The following is a 20,513-nucleotide window of genomic DNA, read 5'->3' on the forward strand; positions in this document are numbered from 1 at the left end:
GAAGCTGGTGTAGCTCACCAGGTCCTAAGGGACTGCTAAAAGGGAGGTCTGTGGGACAACCTCCGGCTATTACTGTGGTTGGTCTTGGGGTGACAACTGGTAACTTATTGTCTACCTGCTCTGTTATTTAAATTCCTCTCTCTCTCTCTGCTGGAGATGAGTCCACTGTTACCACTGCTGGCTTACCTGATGGTGTAACCCACACCCTTATTCTTTTTTAAAAAATATTTATTTATTTGGCTGTGCCCGGCCTCTTAGTTGCGGCATGGGGAATCTTTGATCTTCATTGAGGCATGTGGGATCTTTAGTTGTGGTATGTGAACTCATGGGCTTCCCAGGTGGCACTATTGGTAAAGAACCTGCCTGCCATTGCAGGAGATGTAGGAGATCCAGGGTTGATCCCTGGGGTCTGGAAGATCCCCTGGAGGAGGGCATGGCAACCCACTCCAGTATTCTTGCCTGGAGACTCCCATGGACAGAGGAGCCTGGTGGGCTATAGTCCATAGGGTCACAAAGAGTTGGACACAACTGAAGTGACTAGCATACACAAGCACACACATGTGAACTCTTAATTATGGCATGTATGATCTAGTTCCCTGACCAGGGATTGAACCCAGGCCACTGAATTGGGAGCACAGAGTCATAGGCATCAGACCACCAGAGAAGTCCCCTCACACCCTTATTCTTGAGGTGGTCTGAGACCTGATACCCTTATGCTTCACAGGCTGTGCTGTGCTTGCCATTCATGTCACAGTTAGGCCACAGAGTGCCAAGAGGTGCCCAAGTGGATACCTGTGTTCTGTGTGTATCCCTGCCCCACATAGTACCAGGTCTACCTCTTTTTGTTGATCAGGGTCAATATTCCTGCCTCAGGCCCCTCTCAAAGTTTCAGCCTTGGGGAATGACATGCATGATATAACTTACATTTTTAAAATGTCACTCTGGCTGCTGTGTGGAACCTGAAGGAAAGGGAGTCAGAGTAGAAGCAGGGAGATAAGCAGAGGTTCCTGTGGTTGTCCAGCTGAGATACGGTGGTTTGGGCCAAGGAAGTGGCCATGGAAATACTTCTACTTGCTAGACTACAAATTCCAGGAAGGCTCAGATCTATGTCTTGTATACTTATGTATTTTAAGCTTCTAGAAAATGCCTGGCACAAAGTAGGTACTCAAAAAACATTAGTTGGGTCAATGAGTGAATAATTACTTTCTGAAGTTACACAGGAATCAGGTTTAGGATAATTAAAAGTGTAAGCTCTTCTGGAAAAAAAAAAGCTGCAACTCTGTATGTCCCCCAGTATATCGGCTAAAGCAGTATTCCTAGGGGTGGAACATATTGTCCTGAGAACAAAGAGGTCCACTAGAGATCGTGTTTCCATCTTTGTGGATGCAAGATGCAGCAATTTGTCTTCTTCAGATGGATGTCCTAGCATAGTAGGCCGCTGGACCCCAAATGACTTTAATGAAAGAGCAAGTCCCTGAACCTTCATGGAGTTTATATCCCACCCTCTTGAGTGCTTCTGTCTTACCATGGTTTTAAGGTGCTAGTCATCTTTTGCTCATTCTCCCCATCAGCATAATATCATTGATATTAAGGATCAATGTGATATTCAGTGGGATGTCCAGATAGTCTAGATCTTTACTAACTATATCATGACATAGATTTGGAGAATAACCACAGCCTGGGGGGAAAAACGAAATGAATGTTGTCCAGTTCATATGAATGCTGTTTCTGATCCTCTTTCCTGATTGGGATAAAGAGGAATGCATTTGCTAAATCAGTGGCCACATATCAGGTACTTGAAGTCATATTTATATGCTCTGGCAATGAGACCATGTCCGGCATGGTGGCTGCCATCAGGGTTTGCATTGAACTGGCAGCAGTCTGTAGTCATTCTCCAGGATCCATCTGTTTTCTGGAGGGTGCAGACTGATGAATTAACCAGAGGTATGGTAGAGACCACTATCCTTGCATCCTTGAGATCCTAAAGAGTGATACTGATCTCTATCTTCCCTCTAAAATGAGATATGGTTTTTTTAATCTACCATCTTGTCTGGGGAGCAGAGGAGTGGGGAGAGGCACACAATTTCAGAGGTTTCCATTTGCCCTTCTCCACTGTGAAAGCTCTTATCATATAAACCAACAACCTACTGTGGGGGCCTCTCCAACTACCAAATATATATCAATCTCAGCTACACACTCAGGGACTGGGGCAATGACCACAAAGTGGAGCCATGGACCCAGTAGGCCCATTTGAAGATGACGTCAACCAGGGCTCCATTTTGACCTGGCCCATGTCCTAGCACTCTGATTGGGGGTGCGGGGTGGGGGCGGTTCATAATGACATTTTAGATCTCTCAATATCAGTATCATTTCAGACCTTGTGTCCTGTTGGATATCCACCCCCACCCCCCAACACCACCACCTAGTTTATAGTCACCCATGTAAAATGGCTGTGAGTCCCTTTGGGAGAAAGACTGGTGGAATTATTATAGCGTATACTTTCTGTGACATTGCAGGGTCCTTTCTCCTGGAGACTTGGATACTTTTTCATTCAGCAGATTTCAGGTCTGAAAACAGGTTCAGGTCTTTGAACTGGGCAAGGGATTGTGACTTTTTATAAAAGTGTTTTAAAAAATATATTTAGCTGTGGTAAAAAAAAACACATAAAATTGATCATCTTAACCATTTTTAACTGTACAGTTGAGTAGTGTTAAGCATAGTCACAATATTGTGAAACCCAGCCCCAGAAATTGTTCATTTTACAATTCTGAAACTGCACCCATTAAAAAGCAACCCATTTCCTCCTCACCACAGCCCCTGGAAACCACCATTCTACCTTCTGTTTATATGAATTTGACTACTTTAGATACTTCATATGAAGTGAGAGTACTTGTCTTTTGTGACTGAATTTCTTAGCAGTCCTAAAGGTTCATCTATATAGTAGTATATGACAGGATTGACTACCTTTTTTAAGGCTGAATAATATTCCATTGTACATATGTACCAAAATTTGTTTACCCATTTATCCTTTGGTGAATAACTTGAGTTACTTCCACATCAGGCCCACCTTAATAATGCTGCAATGAACATGGGTGTGCAAATGTCTCTTCAAGATCCTGCTTCCATTCTTTTGGATATATACCAGGAGTGGGATTGTTGGATCATATGGTAATTCTATTTTTTTGAGGAACTGCCATATTATTTTCTATAGTGGCTGCACCATTTTACACTTCCACCAACAGTGCACAAGGATTCCAATCTGTCCACATCAAGGGATCATGAATTTTTTTTTAATTGGGGCAACAGTGCTCAGCCCCCTGTTCATCTAGTCTTGCATTCTTTTAATGTATTAAACAATGCCCATCTGTTTTATCACTAAGGATACTGTATTCTATTGACCAACTCAAATATCTGTGGGTCAAGCCCCCTTGATTGGCCCTTCAATCTTCTTGTTCATTAAGATAATTGTGACCCCCCAGCTTCTACTGTTGCCACCTGGCCTCCATTGGTGGTGTGGGGGAGGGAGGTTTGATTATCTCCATTGCTATCAATAATCCCAACTCGGTGGTTGCCTCTCCTACCTTCATCCAGGTGTGCAGAGATGAGCCACCACTGAACTTAGTGATGCTGATGCCCCTCTAATGACTGTGGTGAATGGTGTGTCTTCTGGACGGTCCATGAAGTCTTCAGGCCTCAAATAATAGATCCATTTTAGTATGCCCACTCCCTAAGCTTTTTAATCCTTTCCTCCACTGTCTGAGGTAACTTCGCTCAATGTGGGACATCACTTTTTCCAGGCTTCTAGGAGTACTCTAATAACACATTGGAACCATCTCTGGGGTGCTTTCTAGAATGTAAACCCTGTATCCCAAGAGCATGTCCCTAAATTACTAAACTCTTATTCAGTTTTATATTCTGGTACCCTTGATCAAGGGCTTCCCAGGTGGCGCTAGTGGTAAAGAACCTGTCTGGCAGTTCAGGAGATGTAGGAGATGTAACAGATTCAATCCCTGGGTGGGGAAGATCCCTTGGAAGAGGGCATGGCAACCCACTCCGGCATTCTTGCCTGGGGAATCCCATGGACAGAGGAGCCTGGTGAGCTACAGTCCATGGGGTTGCAAAGAGTGGACATGACTGAAGCAACTTAGTATGCACGCACCCTTGATCAAGCACACTCAAAATCGAATCCATGGCATCTCCTCCTGCTCCTGCTATTACATGCTGGATATTAGTTTCTTTTCTCCTTTATGAGGTCCAGCATGTTCTTAAATGAATTGTGTTGTAACTTAGCCCTAGTTGTCATCCTGGCAGCTAGAAAAGGTGATGGAGCATATCCTGGTCCCTGCCACCTTTTAGGGAGGGGCCTTTCCTGGGGACAGGTGGTGCTAACTCTTAATGGGGAGGGGTGGGCCACCTTTGTATGGGGAACCAAAATCTTCTGGGAGGTCTACCATCCAAGGGTAACAGATGTCCCCACACTGTGTGTCAGGGTTCCAGTGTGGGTTTTCTCAGCTAGGGCCCTGAACTTGGCACAATAGATCTACCTTGTCGGAAGTTTCTAGTTTCCTGCCTCAGCTGGAAGTTCGTCTTTGAAGTTCTGCATGTCTGCTAGTTTCTGGGTTGAGCCTTCATTCTTTATTACTCTCTTAATGGCAGGAGAGAAGAACCAGAGAGCCTCAGGCTTTCACACTTCGTTTCAGTTGGTTGGTAATTGTTTTCCTTAACTCCCTGTAAGATGCCAAAGCAGTTGAGTAACTATCAGCCAGTTGTCTTGTCCTTGTATGAGTCATTTCCCTATCCTTTTCAAATACCGGAATCATTTCAGTCGCTAGGAGGTCCCCTCCACCAAATCATTCTCCTAAGTTACCAGCGGTGAAAGTTTTTCTGGCTGGAGACTGGTCCTGCCTCTCTATAATTTTTCCTTTAAATTTTGCTTGCAAACCAAACGGTTCCTTCTTTAGTTTCTTTCTCTTGCAATACCTTATCATTTACAGCTAAGAAAAGCTTATTAGTACATTCGGTATATTTTCTATCTTCCTAATACCATAGGTGACAGTTTCATAAATTATTCCACCACTGTTTAACACAAGGTAACCCTTTCTCCAGCATCCAATAGTAATTTCCTCCCTGTTCATCCAGCCTCTACTAATAGTCTCTTGGCTGCCCTTCTAGCCTCTGTTGGCTGCCTGATCCCAATGTCAATGTCCTGTGTTTTAGGTTTTAATTATGGCAGTTTCCCACTTCAAAGTTTCAGTTTCTACTGCTAAATAACAAACCACCCCAGACTTAGTGACTTTAGACAATGACTTATTAATTTCTCACAGTTCTGTGGGCTGACTGGATGGTTGGTCTTTGGTCTCGAATGGTGTGCTGCATTCAGCTCCTGTTTGCCCAGAGGCTTGAATCCTGGGGTGGTTCCGTGCGGTTTCACTGCCTCTTCCCCCGTGTCGCCTCATATCCCAGAGATGCTCGGCCAGGTTTCTTATGTGCAGCTAAACTTTAAGAGGGCCAGAGAGGAAACTGTAAGAGCTCTTAGGGCCTAAACTCTGGAACTTACACAATGGCATGTTCCTCTGGCCAAAGCAAGCCACAAGGCAAAGCCAGATTCAAATAGCACTTGGAGAAACAATAATGCCTCTTGAGTAGGGGAAGCAGTAAACTCACAATGCAAGAGCATGGAGGGAGGTTGATTCATTGAGGGTCACTATTTAAGGATCTACCACACTTAAGGTGCCTATTAAAATGGACTACTACTCAACCATAAAAAAGAACAAGATTTTTCCCATTTGCATCAACATGGATGGACTTGGAAGGAATTATGCTAAATGAGATCAGTCAGAGAGAGACAGACAAATACTGTATGATATCACTTATATGTGGAATCTAAAAAATATAACAAACTAGGGAATGTAACAATAAAAAAAGCAGCAGACTCACAGATACGGGGAACAAAGTAGTGGTTACTAGTTGGGGGGTGATATAAGAGTGGGAGGGTGGGAGATACAAACTATTGAGAGTAAGGTAGGCTCAAGGATGTATTGTACAACACAGGGAATATAGACAATATTTTGTTATAACTGTAAATGGAAAGTGACCTTTAAAAACTGTATTAAAATTTGTTAATAGATCCTATGAGTTCTCATCACAAGAAGAAAAAATAAAAGATGGGACTTCCCTGGTGATGCAGTGGATAAGAATCTGCCTGCCAATGCGGGGGACACAGGTTCCATTCCTGGTCTGGGAAGAGTCTACATGCCTTGGAGTAACTAAACCCGTGCGCCACAACTACTGAAGCCCGTGCACCTAGAGCTTGTGCTCTGCAACAAGAGAAGCCACTGCAACGAGAAGACCTCAAAACACAATGAAGAGCAGCCCCCACTTGCCATAACTAGAGAAAGGCCACACACAGCAACAGTGCAACCAAAAAAATTAAAAATTAAATTAAATTATAAAAAAACAATGCCTGTTAGATACCCAAGTAAAGGAGCCAAAAGAGTATTTAGTTGTAAGTGCCTTGATCCCAGAGTTGGGGGTTAGGCCAGGAAAGAAATTGGGAATCAGCACATAGCTTTGATGCTTATGTGCATCGTCCTGCCCTACAAGTTCCTGGTTGCTAAGACAGAGTGCTAGCAGAGTGCAGCCCTATGCACAAGGCTGGGAGAAGCCTAGAGGAAGAGGAATATTCTGCTCTCACGGTGGCTCCAAGTCTAGGTCCCCACTCAAGTGTAGAGTATTCCACTAGCCCTCTCCTTCTTCCTGCCAGAGCCTAGGCATTAGGGATGAGGTTAGGATGACTGGCTTGCACGCAGAGGATGTAGGACAGGAAATCATTCCACTGCCTTGTCACCTAAAGAAAGGAACCCAGGAAAATGGGGAACAAGCCATCCATGATGCTCTGCTCAGTCTTTTTTTTGCTGTTCTGCATTTGCTGCCAGTTAGGAGCAATTTGCAAAAGCAACCATATTCCTGTTGTTACCACTTCTGACCACTTCCTCTCATTCTTCATCCAGAAGATAGTAGTTTAGACATCATCCCAAGATATCTTCCCTTGTGGCTCAGCTGGTAAAGAATCTGCCTGCAATGTGGGAGATCTGGGTTCGATCCCTGGGTTGGGAAGATCCCCTGGAGAAGAGAAAGGCTACCCACTCCACTGTATTCTGGCCTGGAGGATACAGTCCATGGGGTGGCACAGAGTTGGACACGACTGAGTGACTTTCACTTCACTAAGATATCTGACATCACTTTGTTCAACCAAAACTGATTACCCTTATTTTAGGTTTTTCTGTGTTTCTTGGGAGAAGGGGCTGTTTGCTGTCATGATTTTACTAGCAAGAATGAGATTGAATCTAGTATTTTTGAAAGAAAGAGGTGACTTCAGAGCTATTCCAAACCATCAGGAAAGACAGGGGAGATAAATCCAACTTGTCCAAAAGAGAAAGCAAAGAGGAGGAGGGAATGAGTTGGAGGCTGTTTTGCAGATCAAGGGTTCTCTGTTGTCTGCTCTTCTCTGAGTTACTCTTCTCCATATTGTCTTTATGAAAATGAAAACTCCCTTATGTCCCTCGTTTCTGCAGCTATATCAACCTCTCCATCCTGATAACTTAGGAGAAACCGGGAAGTTGTATTCTCCAATTGCTCTCCAACCTTCACGTAGTTCTCTCCACACTCATTAAGTCTCCAAGAACTTATTTTTAAACTGGTTTTGCTAATTTTTGCATTCTCCCCAAGCCTGCTTTCAAGAAAGCTCAGGCTGGGGTTGGGGTTGGGGCGAGGCACATACAAGAGTTTCTGGCTCCATCTCTCATTTCCTGAGCTGTGAGCTGGGCTGTACTAATTGACCTCGAGGGTCTCAGCTGCGCTAAGTTGGGTGTTTGTTAGATCTCGTTAGGATTGTAATTAGTGCAGAGAATCTGGGTCACAGGCAACTGGTTGGATTGATGATCTCAGGGGGCACGAATAAAGGCGGGGAATAGCAAACAGGTTCCTTGTTTCGTGGGTGGGATGAGCTGGGGCAGGGACTTGTGTCATACACACAGACAGACACAGGGTCGCGTGCAGAGAGGTGCTCAAGCTCTTAGGGGTGCATGCCTGTGTGTGTGTGTCTGTGTGTGTGTGTGTGGTGTGGTGTGGTGTGTTCCCTCCCGCATTTACTCGGGTTTCTTTCCAATCTCTCCATATATGGTGTGGCTCTAGAGCAGGCTGGGGATTGGCTGCTGTTGTTGGGAGACTGGGAGGTAGGAAGAAAGCAGAAAAAGGAACGAACCCAGCTAGGGGAGGGAGTGTGAAGGGAAGGGGGCTGTAGCCGAGCTTCTTCAAGGGTTGCAGAATGGGCTGGGTCCCCTTGCCCATAAGGTTTAAAGAGGGGAGAAATTCCCTGGGACTGTTGTTTTGTGGGAAATGAGGTACAGTTTACTGTTGCAGAGGGGCTGGCAGAGGGCAGCTATTTCCCTAGGGTCAGCATGGCATGGCTTGTGAAAGCTGGAGCCGGAGTAAAGAAATTTGCTGTCCCCCCCCCCCCACCTTTTCTTTTTGCCCTAAACAACCTACAGCTCTGCTGTGGAAATAGCATGCAAATTAATTCATCAGCTTTCCAGGTCAACACCTCAGATATTCTTCCTAATGGAGGCAGATCAGGACTGTAGTTCTGTTCCCCAAACCTCTACTTAACAATTTAATGGGAGAAGAACGGAAAAGTTGAGGAAAACGTCACTGAAATAGGAAACAACATTTAGCTCTTTACCTGCCTCTGTCCCTCACCCCATTTCAACTCTGTCCTCGATCTCCTCATCTCCTCGCCTGGAGCCTCCCCAAAGATTCTCCCTTTTCCAGTTCATTTGTGGAAGAAAAGAATATAACAAAAGATGTTGGGAGAGAGGGAAGGAGGAAGAAAAACACACATCCTGAAAAATGTCAGCAACTATGTTGTAAGCAGGTTGCCCCACATCCCCTACTCAATCCACCCATTTACCCCAAAACATGTGACTGGGAAGAAGTAAGGGTAAAGAAACTAGAGTGATGAAGTGAGGGAAGAGGGGTCTGGGAGAAGGGGAAAGCTCGAGTTCCAGCATTATTATCCTTCAACCACGTTGCTCCTGCTCATGCTTTGTTAACTGACATCACAGGAGCAGCCCACCAACAGGGTATATTCTAAGATGTTTTTCTAGTGGGAAGCCTGGCTTTGTGCTAAGCTCTGAAATTTTTGAAGACAGGAGCTCAAGCTCTCCTCACCCCACCTTTCTATCTGTAGTCTTTAGCACAGTACCTGGTATTCTCTCCTTGAAGAAAGGCTTATGGGCACAGTCCACGAACTGGATCAGCTCGTGTACCAGGACGCAGTGACAGTAAGCTCATCCTCTAAGCCTCATTCAGACTGTACTCCCACCAGCTGAGCTACGGTTAACAAGCCACTGAGTCAAATTAATCACAGCAGCAGCTGCCACAGCTGCTGTTTATCAATCAGCAGGCATTTGCCATACATCTTTATGCTTCCATTTTGCAGACGAGAAAACGGACACTTGGAAAGCTTGTGCCTTGCCCAGGGCCTCATAACTAAAAAGTCAGAATTTGAACCCAGATCTGTCTGGTTCCAAAGCTGGCCTCATTTTACTACCGCCCTGTGGCCTGGTTTTGGTGCCTGAAGAGCCCAGGAGTCCAGTGCCCAGTTCTTAGTTTCCTGGGGTCCCCGCTCTTGCTTTTATGCTCCCCCTCACCTCTCCTCCTCTCCAGTGTCTCCCTCCATCCTCAAGCTCCCCTGGGAGACAACAGATACTGGCATGTTGGGATAGATACGTCACTCTTGCTTTTGTCTTTTTCTTCATTATGTGCGAGCAACAAAGATAAAGGGAAAATGCTGGTAAAATAAATTTATAGGAATATGCAAACATATATAAAGGAAGTAAATACCATTTTAACCTAGACTATTTGTGACAACGGGTATCTCTGCTGACCGTTCTTGGGGTTTAGGTGAGTGAATCTTGTTTGGAGGACAGAAGTCTGGAGGCCCAGGTTCCCTCCCCTCCTACCCCAGGAGACTCTGGGAGTCACATGTAGGCGGCACCCTGGTGTACTCTCCTCATTCAAAGATACATGTAATTATGTAACGACAGGATAGATCTAGGAAAAATCTTCATGACTGCGAGTGGTGGGGACCAAAAGAGTGTGAGAATCTCTCTTTCCTACAGATGTTCAACTTAGAATCCACCATCGTGCTTACGTTGGGTTATGGAGTCAAGTCAGAGCACAAGAACAGCAATTGAGGGTCTTGCCCAAAGGATTTTGTTTCCTTCTTACCCATCCTCCTGAGTGTCACATGAGGGCAGCCTTGTGGCCAAATGACTCGTTTGTTCCCATTTTCTCCCCTTCCTCCCTCTCGCCCTTAGGGGAGCTCTAGGTTTTGGCTCCTGGAGGTTAGAGGAAATCTAGGGAAGAGGATAAAGAAGCTAACCAAGTTGTCTGCAGTTGACCCTTGAACAACCCAAGTTTTAACTGCACAGGTCCACTTACATGCAGATATTTTTCAATAACTACTACAGCACAGCCTGTAGTTGCTTGAATCCTCAGATGCAGAGGAACCACGGGCATCGCTGTTAAGTTAAAGGTGGATTAACCCTTGTATTTTTCAAGTGTCAACTGTACTTCAGAGGTTTTTTTTTAACCCTTTGTTTGATTCAAGGGGCTATCTGTCCCCTTCTTTCCAAAAATCATTCATATCTTGCCTTTATGACTCATCTTTTGACACTATCACTGTTATTAACTTGATCTTAGAAACTTCAGAGGAAAGAAGCAATCAAAGGCTCCCCACAGCCAAGGATGCAAGAGAGCCTGGCGACTCCAAAGGTAGTTGGGAGGATGGTGGTGTGAGTGTAAAGATGTTTTTCTAAAGCTGAGGCTTGATTAGTATTGAAAGCGAGGTTTGAGGAAGGAGAGGGAGAGCCTACAGGAAACCCGAGCTTGGCCGAAAGAGGAACCCGGGAACATATTTGGTTTTCCCCTTCATCCTATGCATCACAAGTCAGTTTCTTTTTTAGTTTGGTTTTCTGTTGGGTTGACTATCCTTGGTTCTCCTGTGCTAGGCACCCCCACTCAAATCCAAACCCGTCCCTTCTGTCCAGGGTTGTAACTCTGAATCGGGAAGGGTGTGAGAGATGAAGGGAAGAAACACCTCATGTTAAGAAAGCCAGGCAGCTTGATCTCAGTCAGAGGCTGCTAGGCATGAGAAGCACAGTGCCTGGTGGGGGCCAGGGTCAGGGGAGGATTTTAATTGCACAAATTTTCCTTGGGGCTGGGATAAACTTCATTTCTGTGTGCATGGACAGGTGGCACTGGCTCCTACATCTGAGCAGCTAAAATTTCACCCTCAGACTGAAAACTTGGAATGGGACATGAGAAGCCCCCTCCCCTCCCCCTCTAAACTTAGGAGCCCAAACACATGGTTGGGAGCAGCAGGTTATTCCTCACCACACCTCAGAGGGTGTGGGTGGGTCAAATGGTCAAACTGAGCCTTCATGACTCTCTCTTCATCCAGGTGAAAGCTTCTTAATATTACTGTGGGGGGGGTCACCTGCTCCTCACACCTGAGGCAGTTTAGGGCTCAGAGATAGGGGGGGAGGAAGGAAAGGAGGTTGGGAAATAAGGGCTGTCCAGGGTCAGGAAGCAGCAAGAGCAATGAATTCAATTGTGTTTTTGTTTTCTTTTTTGACTGAGGTAAATAAAAAAGCTTTTATCCTGCAACACTTGGAGATAAGAATCTGTCCACCCCCACGAGTTCCAGACTCTGGCACCAGCCTTCACATCAGGCTCTTCCGGTACTGACTGTGCTGGGTGGTCTGTCTGAGGTGGGAGTCGGGGGTCTGCAGGTCCATCTGTCTGTACAGGTCCCTCAGCTCCCTGACCTCCTGCAGCACCCTCTTCGCCTGGCTCCAATTCGATGATGCCTCTCCCAGCAGCCGCTCCGTCTCCAGCAGCAGCTGCTCTGACTCAGAATCGGGAGGAGACCGAGGGGGATCCTTGGCCTTTCGCTTCCCGTCTCCCAGTCCCTGAACCTCTGCCAGCAGCTCCTGAGTCTTCTCCAGTTTCCTGGCTACCAGGTCCTGGATCCGGGACAGCTGCCCCGGGGGGGGTGGGATGGGGGTTGGGGGGTCCTCGGCCCGTCGTTGGAGGGTGTGGGCTGGCGCAGCGTCCCGCTGAGACAAGATCTCCTCCAGGGAGGCACAACGGCTTTTTTCTGTGGCGGTCAACTTCTTGGGTGCCTGTGGGGTATAGGTGGCCCCTTTGTCTGGCTTTTCCCAAAGTCGGGGAAGGCCGCTTGCCCGGTCCGAGGAGGGCTGGATACGGTCTGAGTCTGCTCTCCGCCGGCTGCCTGCTAGCTGGGCCACAGACTTATCCAGGTCGACCCGGAAGCTCTCAGCACAGGAGGTTGGCTCCTCAGGCGAAGGGTCTTCCTCCTGGATCAGGTCCAAGGTCAGCATCCCATCCGAGGTAGAGGTTGAAGCCTGGAGAGGGAAGGAAGGGGGTAGGTTGTCATCCACGGGCATTTCAGGACTGCCTGCCTGAAAGAGAAGCAAGCTGTGGTCATCTCCCTCCTCAGCGTGCCTTCCCTGAATGAGAAGCCCCCACTCCTGACAGAGCCCTCTGACTTTGTTTGCACTTTCTTATTCCTTTGATGGTGATTTAAACTTAATTCTTTCATTTTTCTGCGATTTAAAGTAATTTCTCTTGCTTGTTTCACATATTTTCCACTTTACCACGAGCTTCTTGAACAGTGTCTTTTCCGTGTTGTGGACTCTCGGCATCAACTGGGTCTGACACACACAGGATGCCTGGCATGGCAGGGTGACTTTTCTTCTGCATCCTCTGAGCCACATACCTCAACTTCCTCTGCTATTTGGACCTCAGAACCCCTTGCCTTTAAATAAAACTTGTTCTATTTCCAGAATACTATAATTTTTTACAGGGTAAGATACTGTAATTTTTTAAAAGATAAAAAAGCAACACTTTAAAGAAAATTATTCAACACCTCACATGTATTGGTACGTATGTTATTTCAATCATTCCTCACAACAGCCCTTCACATGGGCACGATTACGGCCCCACTTTACAGCTGGAGGTGGGCAGCTTCAGCAAAGCTGATTCCAATACAGTTTTGTCTGATTGCAAAGCCCTCACTTTCTACTAAACCTGAGTGCCTCATTCCCTAGAGACTTGGAGCTTGGACAAGTGAAAGAAAATCCTTGCTCCTCTAAATGCCTGCAGTATGTAATGTTCTTACCTGTCAGGATAGCTAGCCACCAGACAGCAGCTTACATTGCCTCACAGTATTCATCCCTTCTATTTCTCACTTTCCTTGTGGGTGTATCTCATTTTCCTCAAAGGATGCTAAATCTATTAAGGCATCTGTGTGTGCTAGGTCGCTTCAGTCATGTCTGACTCTTTGTGACCCCATGGACTGTAGCCCTTCAGGCTCCTCTGTCCATGGGATTCTCCAGGCAAGAATACTGGAGGGGGTTGCCATATCCTCCTCCAGGGGATCTTCCAGACCCAGGGATTGAACCCGCATCTCCTGCATTGGCAGGCAGGTTCCTTACCACTAGGACCAACTGGAAGCCCCTATTGAGGGCACATACTTCAAATTCACAGTAGGTACTAAATATTTTTGGTTTGGAGGAATCGAGAAACGGAACAGGGTGAAGGGACTTTCCTAGCTTTTGACCTTGGTACACAAATGCCTCTGGTGGGCTAAGATATAGCCCATCTGAGATGAACTGACATGCAATTTTTACTTTCTTACAGTCTTACATACCACAGCCATTAGGTGTCCCCGAGTCGGAGGGCGGCGGGAGTGCTGGATTTTTGCCCTGTCTCGAGTAGGGTGGGCGAGATAGCTGTCCTCCTCAACGGTGACCTGAAAAGACGCACTGTTGAGTCATGGGTGCTATTCAGAGACTTCTTGTCCCACACCAGCTTCCCCTGAGGCCTGAACATGCCTGGACTGGGAAATAACCCCCAGCTCAGGAACTGCTCCTGAGCAAATCCAAGGGCAAGGGATTTATGGGACATGAAGGGGCTTCTTAGGCTGGCCCATGCATCAGAAAGCGGGGAAACAGGAGCTGGCAGAAAAGACTTAGAGAGAAGCTAGGAGGAGAACAGGGCTTTCAAAAGGGAGATAAAGCAGCAGGGCTGGTGGGGAGCTAGTAAATGAGGCCTGCACCATGCTCTTCCCTCTTTAATGAGTCACCCTGCTCCCTGTGCCTCAGTGTCCACCTCCCCACAATTAGCCCCCCAACCTCATCCAAGACGCGGTTCTTGGCTCGGGTGATGGCAGAGTTGAGGGCATTGATCCATGATTCCTTCTCTTCCGGACTCACTGCCAGGAAGATCAGGTTAGGTGCCTGTGAGAAGATTCGCGTTTCAGTCAGGGTTTTTATAGAGTTGGCCTCACCTTGACAGTGAAGAAATAAGAAGTTAAACTTCATTCTCTTAGACCCAGCTCTTGGAAGGAGAGAGATTCTACTTCTGGAGTCACCTGTAACTTAAGGAAATCAGCCTCTATTCCTGCAAAATGCCCTTGCTTGGAGGCTGTTTTGGAAATGACCGAGGAGCTCAGAAAGGTACTGGATATTAATACAGCACTAGAGATAATTAGAAGAGGTTTGGTGAAGGGCAGGTACTAAAATAAAGATCTTTAAATGTTTGAAGAAATAGAATGTGACAGGAATGGCTTCCCTGGGTTCCCTCAGACAAGAGAAATTAGATTCAGAATTTCAACCACCTATCATGGAACAGGGAAAAGTGGCTGCTTCCCAAGAGGTGTGTGTGTGTGTGTGTGTGTATCTGACAGAGAGAGACTGAGAGAGATGATTTTTGTGGCTGGACAGTTTAAAGGCTGGCTTGCCTGGAAGGAAGGAAATGGCCACCATATTCTCAGATTAAATAATAAAAGCTGGTAGGAGAGCAGTAATTCAGGGCCTCTGAGTCAGAGAGCTGAGAGAGATCCCAAAGGGGAAGGTGTTCTCCTCTGGCCTCCACACCCCTGACTCGGTCCATGTTCCAGGGCCAAGGTGGCAGGAGGAGCATACCGTGTTCCCGGGCTGTTTGGAGTGGGCAAGAGTGAACTTGCTATGATTCTTCTTGCTCCTGCTTTTGGATTTCCGGAGCTCTTCACACTTTTCATAGTCACTCAGGTCAAACACCTCTTGAATGTTTTTCTCATCTTTTACCTAGGGGAGGATTGAAGGTGAGGTGATGAGGATTAAAATTACTTAGTCCCTTCTCCTAAATTGTTAGTTTAGACCCGTCTTGGGAACCAGAAGAAGCCTGAGAAGGGAGGGATGACAGGATAGGAAAAGGCTGTCCTACCCAAGGCTCATAAAGGCCTGACAGTGGGGGAGGACTCCAAGTCCTGATTCCTTGTATGGGTTTCCATTTAAACTCCTCATCCCAACTCCCCTCAGCCAAGCTACTCTTTCCAGAACCCCAGTAGGTCTCTTCATTATGACTCCTACTTTGTCCTTCAAAGGACACAGTTACAGGGCTCATACTTTAATCCTACCATTCTGAAGTAAGCAAGACCTGGATGGCCCTCAATTGTCAAGGGAAGGAAAAGGCAGAGCCAACGTTAGGGAATGTCTGCAGAGAATGGAGGGCTGCCTCCAGCCTCCCCTTTCTTACGTGTATGTTGATGCTTTCTTATCCTCACTTAGCTCTTTCCTTAAATATATTCTATTATGATGAGACTCATCTATCTCCTTCATTTCAGGAGCTTTAGCACCACAGGGACAGCCACCCCTGTGTTCGGTTTGTTCAGATAGGGTGAAAAATACACCTGTAGCTCCTACCTCATCTTATTCCTTCCAAGGTACAGTGACAACCCAATGTAGCTCCTGCAGGCTTGAGAAGCCACTAAAGTCACCCAGTGTACTCTAGGCAAAGATACGTTTATACTCTCCCTGGAGGACTACTTGGAAAAGAGTGTTCTGCTACCTCTTCCCATGATTCCAGTCTGAGCCCCTACAGTCAGGAAGTTCTTCCTTGCATCTAAACTGAGCCCTTCCTGCTTGTAGAATCTATCCTGCAACCGGCTCCACCCTTAGCAGCTTTATCCATCATTTGGCTCTTAACTCTCTTGCTGAATGTCTAATGAAAGACCACAACTCTGTCTATATCCTCTGACCCCACAAAGTGAGCGCCACAAAACAAATTCCACTAAATTTCTGCCAAGGTCCGTTTTAAACCCCTTGGGGATTTATCTCTTCTCCCCTGGGGTGCTCCCATGGCTCTGGCCCTCTGAAGTTGCGATCTGGCTTACAAGAGGAGAGAAGACTTCGTCACTGGCCCAGACGGAGGAGTCTGTGATTAGAAAACCCTTTCACTCTGTTACTTGCACCTGAGATTGGAAGACCCTGGGGAATGAGCCTGTTCATGTCTTCTTGGGATGAGAGATGACAACCACCAGCACTTGTTACAACTAAACAGTCAGAAGTAGTGTCATATGTTCCTTGGATGGTATCTACCCTCCCTAACTGGAATTATTTCACAAAAGAGTCCCCACTTCATAAGTTCTGACACAGGAACTGTGAGCGTGGAGGTGACTTCATCTATCTGCCTGGTTCTCTCTTCCGTCCCCCAACCCATCTCTGTTCTTGTATCTGCCCATCCTTCTGACTTGCCGCTGGACCCAGGGGACACAGGCCCATTCAGGTGAATGGAAGCTCATACACCCACCTTTGTTTGTTTCAACACGTTGTGGCTCCTCCAGGCCTCTCCCCTATCCTGACTTTGGGCTAGGAAGTGACAGGGGCCTTGAAGGATTGTGGGTGGAAGTGGACAAGATGCTGGCAAGGGGTGCCCCAGAACAATTCCCAGAAACATGGGAGCATGGAGGCAGGGTGGTGCATCGCTCCTCTCCCCCTCCTTCCTCAGAGCTGAGACTATCAGCAGAGGCCAGAAATCTTGGAGAGGAAAGTGCTGGGTGTGTGTATGTAGCCAGGGGAAGAGAGTTACTTGTTTCTGTTTTCCTTAGGGGAGGGGAGGAGAGGGGGAGGGAAGGGAGGTATTCTGGCTTGGACACGACTGATAAGCAGCTCTGGGGAGCAGGAGACACTGACAGAGGTCAGCCTTGCATATGGCAGGGGTAGGAGATGGGCTAAGACAAGCAGTGAGACACGTATTCCAGTGCCCAGGGAAGATGGACAGCTCCAGGACCCTAGTTCCCCACTGTATTTTTTTTTCCCCCATCTAATTCATAGTCTCATTTATAATTACCACCTGCCAAGGTCAACCCTTCCTTTCCCCTGATTCTTTGTCCTTAGGCCACAGAAAAGAATTTTTCCCATGCTTGCCAAAAAAGATGCCCTGAACTCAATTTCCTCTACCATGAGGTCTCCCGAAGGTCTAGTTTCTGTTCCTATATATCAGCCCCATGGTCAAAAGGTGCCCTTTGACTGAGAATGAAGAAAACAGTTATTAACAAATACAGAAGGATTTCTTTGACCGAGGCAGTTGCAGGAAAAAGACGTGCAAATTCTAGGACAGAGGGTTAGGGATTTCCTTGCATTAACATGTAAATTACAGATATTATAGTACATTTTTAAAAACTCTTAATTCTATTGGCTCTGGAGCTTTCAGGAAGGGGACAGAATACAGCCTACATCCTTGATCAGTTTCACCTTTAGCCTAGGCCTTTGAAGCATGGAAACTGGCTCTAAAGAAGAGTAATAACAATAGGCTTGTTCCCTCTTCCTATGCCTTCGTCTGCAGCGGGCAGTTGGCCCCATGACTGGTCAGATGTTCCTGACTCACAGGACATCAGACATCCTAGGCTGAGATCATTCCATTCTTTCCCCTGTCTCAGTACCCCTTTCTCCACAAATAAGGGTCCGTCACACTCTTTCATCCCCAGACTGTTTTTTAGATTGGTACAAATAAGAAAAAAAAAAATGTCTTGTTCCTTCTACCCTTTCCCTGATCTCATGTTTTTCCCACTGACGTGTGGGAAGTTCTCCCCTATTGCTCACTAGAGTTTCCTGCCATTATGAAGTTCAGGGAAGACAGGAGATACACTTGGACACTTGCTTTAAAAAAGAAAAAAAAAAACTAGAAAGTCAGCAAATTGTAAAAAAAAAAAAAAAAACTTGGGTAGGATTTGGGGTTGGGTAGAGGTGACCCTTAAAGATAAATTCTTCTGTCAAAATGTTTTCTCACCTCACTCCAACACCAAGTTCTCAGCTTAGTGTAAACAGAAAGGTTTAAATACCCTTAAGAGGGATCTCTTTGGCCCTGGCATAGCTTAGTTCTTTCCTAGCAGCTTCGGTAGATGTTCTGTTCAGATGAATACTTTCTCCAGGACTGTGTGTGTGTCTTGTTTCAATACCATAAAAGGATTTATTTACCTAAATATAGTCTAAGCAGAAAGCAGAAGAGGTTAGAACTCAGGGAGGACTTCCCAGTTAGCCCCTGGTGAGGGAACTCACCCTCACCAGGCAGGGGAGGGCCATCCTACCAGGGGAGCTCAGGACAGTCTCCTAGGCAATGCTGACACAGTCATCGCGATAGGGACTGGAATGACTTCTAACCCACGGAGGGGCAATTTCAGTTTCTCCACATTACTATGTGTTATTGAGCCCAAGAATTAGGGATAAAACAGAGAAGAGTCTGGATTCAACATGTGGGCTCAGGTTCTGACCCAACGTGGACTGTTTTCATTTTAACTATAGACCCAAAGACACAGAGACATGCAGGGGTACAAAACTCCACTCTCCCTTCTGATATAATTGGGGGGGGGGGCGGTGCTGGGTAGGAAGGAATGTAGAATGAGTTCCTTGCTTCCTCGTTTTTTAAGTGGAGTGGGGGTGGGGAACAGAGAACATGTTAATTAAGGGCACTGGTTTCAAGAGAAATAACCGCCACTTACAAATACTCTACCTGAGGTCATGTGAGACTGCCTCTGGATTGCATGTGTGTTTTCTGTGATTTGGAGCAGCTGTACTGCTGATATGACTTGCATATGTCTCTGTGAGAGACAGGAAAGGGGAGGCTAGCTGGGCTGGGGCGGGGGGCAGGAAGGAGGGGAGAATAAGCTGAACAGGGTGTTTCAGCAGCAATAGCAAAGAAAAAAGAATCCAAAGGTCAACTCGAGGCCAGGATAGGGTAGGGGACAGTAGGGGACACTTAAGAGTTTTGGGGACATCTTGGGAGGGAGTTATCATGGTTATTAGAAAGGTATTTTCAAAGGAAAATCTTTAAGTAAGATGCAACTTCTAATTCTAACTAGGGTCTTCTCACTGAAGGGCGACCTTTCTTTGCAGATAAGATGGGGGTAGAGACCAACCGGACCGCTGAACTCGCTTTCGGAACAAAATGAGGAGTGAGGTAAGGGGGAGACGAGAAGTACATATAAGACCCCTTCGGAAAGACCAGGTCAGGACTATGAGAAAACTGGGTAGTTAGCGGCAAGGGCACCTACCTCCTTTTCAGAGATGTAGAGCTGGTCCCCTTTCAGCACCACGTAGCGGTTTTTCCAAATCTCCCTGAAAATCCCTTTCCCGCAGAATTTCCGGACCCAGCCGACCTTCTCAGGCGGTGCACACTGATGGTTTCCATCCTGAGGCCCCTGCCCCCGCGAGTCAGAGGAGAATCGCACGGTTAGGTGGTTGCAGCTTTTTCCTCCTCGCGTTCCGTCCCCCGCGCCCTCCCGAGTCCCCGGTGCCCTCCCCGCGTACGCCCCGCCGCAGCTGGAGTCGGGGAGCCCCGCGTTCGCTCCCCACTTCTTCAAAGCCTTTCACTCCAAGGAACTCGCGTCCCCATCGCTCCCCTCCCCCTTTCTTCCAAATAAACAACTGGAATTGCCCGTGCCAGGGGTGAGGGCAGGGCTGGAGCCGAGGGGTGGCCTTCGGGGCTCCGCCGGGCCCCCCGCCCCCTCCCCCAGCTCCCCTCCACGCCGCGCCGGGGTTTACGGCATTTTATTTCTCATTGTCTTCTCGCCGCTGCAGAGCTCGGTGCCAGCGGCCGCCCGCCGCCCGGGGAAGGCGAGGCCGGGGGTCGGGGCAGAAACTCAGCCAAGTTAACCCCCGGCCCAAGTAAACAAACAAAAGCCCCCGCGGTACCTCGTCGCGGGCCCGGTGCACCGAGGCCGAAGCTAAGGGGACCGGCGACCGGGCCGGGCTGGAAGGAGGGGGCTGGCGCGGGGTGTCCCTGGCCCCCAAGCCGGCCGCCCGCGGGTCCGACGGGGCCGGGGTCCTCGGGGCACAAAGTCAGAGGCGGCCACGGGGCGGGCGGACGTACTCACCCTCTTGGTGGAATTGTTCTTCTTCATCATTCCGGGCTGCCGGGCGGGCGCCGAGGGGCGGCCCCGCGTCGGGGGCCGAAGCCGCTTCGAGGGGGCTCCTGCCCACGGGAGGGTGCGCAGAGGCCCCCGGCGCCGCCGCCGCTCCTCCCTCCCTCTCCCGGACTCTCCCCTTCTTTGTAGCTCCGGTTACACTAAAGGCCGGCCTCCCTCGCGCTCGCACACACACGCACGC

General features: G+C 47.6%; 1 protein-coding gene across 2 annotated transcripts; it reads right to left on the reverse strand.

The window, feature by feature from the left end:
* Positions 1 to 11,679: 11,679 nt before the first annotated feature.
* PLEKHO1 (pleckstrin homology domain containing O1) lies at positions 11,680 to 20,474 on the reverse strand. Of its 2 annotated transcripts, none has more exons than XM_081487866.1 (6): positions 20,282 to 20,474; positions 19,460 to 19,606; positions 15,075 to 15,215; positions 14,283 to 14,387; positions 13,799 to 13,900; positions 11,680 to 12,491 (listed from the first exon to the last, which is right to left on the reverse strand). In XM_081487866.1, exons 1-6 carry the CDS (start codon positions 20,309 to 20,311, stop codon positions 11,787 to 11,789), a joined length of 1,230 nt encoding a protein of 409 aa, XP_081343992.1. In that variant the 5' UTR covers positions 20,312 to 20,474; the 3' UTR covers positions 11,680 to 11,786. The 2 variants fall into 2 exon arrangements, with proteins under 2 accessions (XP_081343992.1, XP_081343993.1); XM_081487867.1 differs by having other exon boundaries at positions 14,283 to 14,437.
* Positions 20,475 to 20,513: the final 39 nt, after the last annotated feature.

The sequence above is a fragment of the Giraffa tippelskirchi genome, chromosome 5, assembly GCF_054371585.1.
Source record: "Giraffa tippelskirchi isolate mGirTip1 chromosome 5, T2T-mGirTip1v1.2.pri, whole genome shotgun sequence".
In the NCBI taxonomy this organism is placed as follows: domain Eukaryota; kingdom Metazoa; phylum Chordata; class Mammalia; order Artiodactyla; family Giraffidae; genus Giraffa; species Giraffa tippelskirchi.

What these genes read in the sequence shown, in the direction of transcription:
- PLEKHO1 (XM_081487866.1), bottom strand. Translation starts at nt 20,311, where the DNA reads ATGATGAAGAAGAACAATTCCACCAAGAGG. An exon ending in TCTACATCTCTGAAAAGGAG is followed by an intron (nt 15,216 to 19,459) that starts GTAGGTGCCCTT and finishes ATCCTCCCCTAG; the next exon opens with GTAAAAGATGAGAAAAACAT. An exon ending in AGAACCGCGTCTTGGATGAG is followed by an intron (nt 13,901 to 14,282) that starts GTTGGGGGGCTA and finishes GCGTCTTTTCAG; the next exon opens with GTCACCGTTGAGGAGGACAG.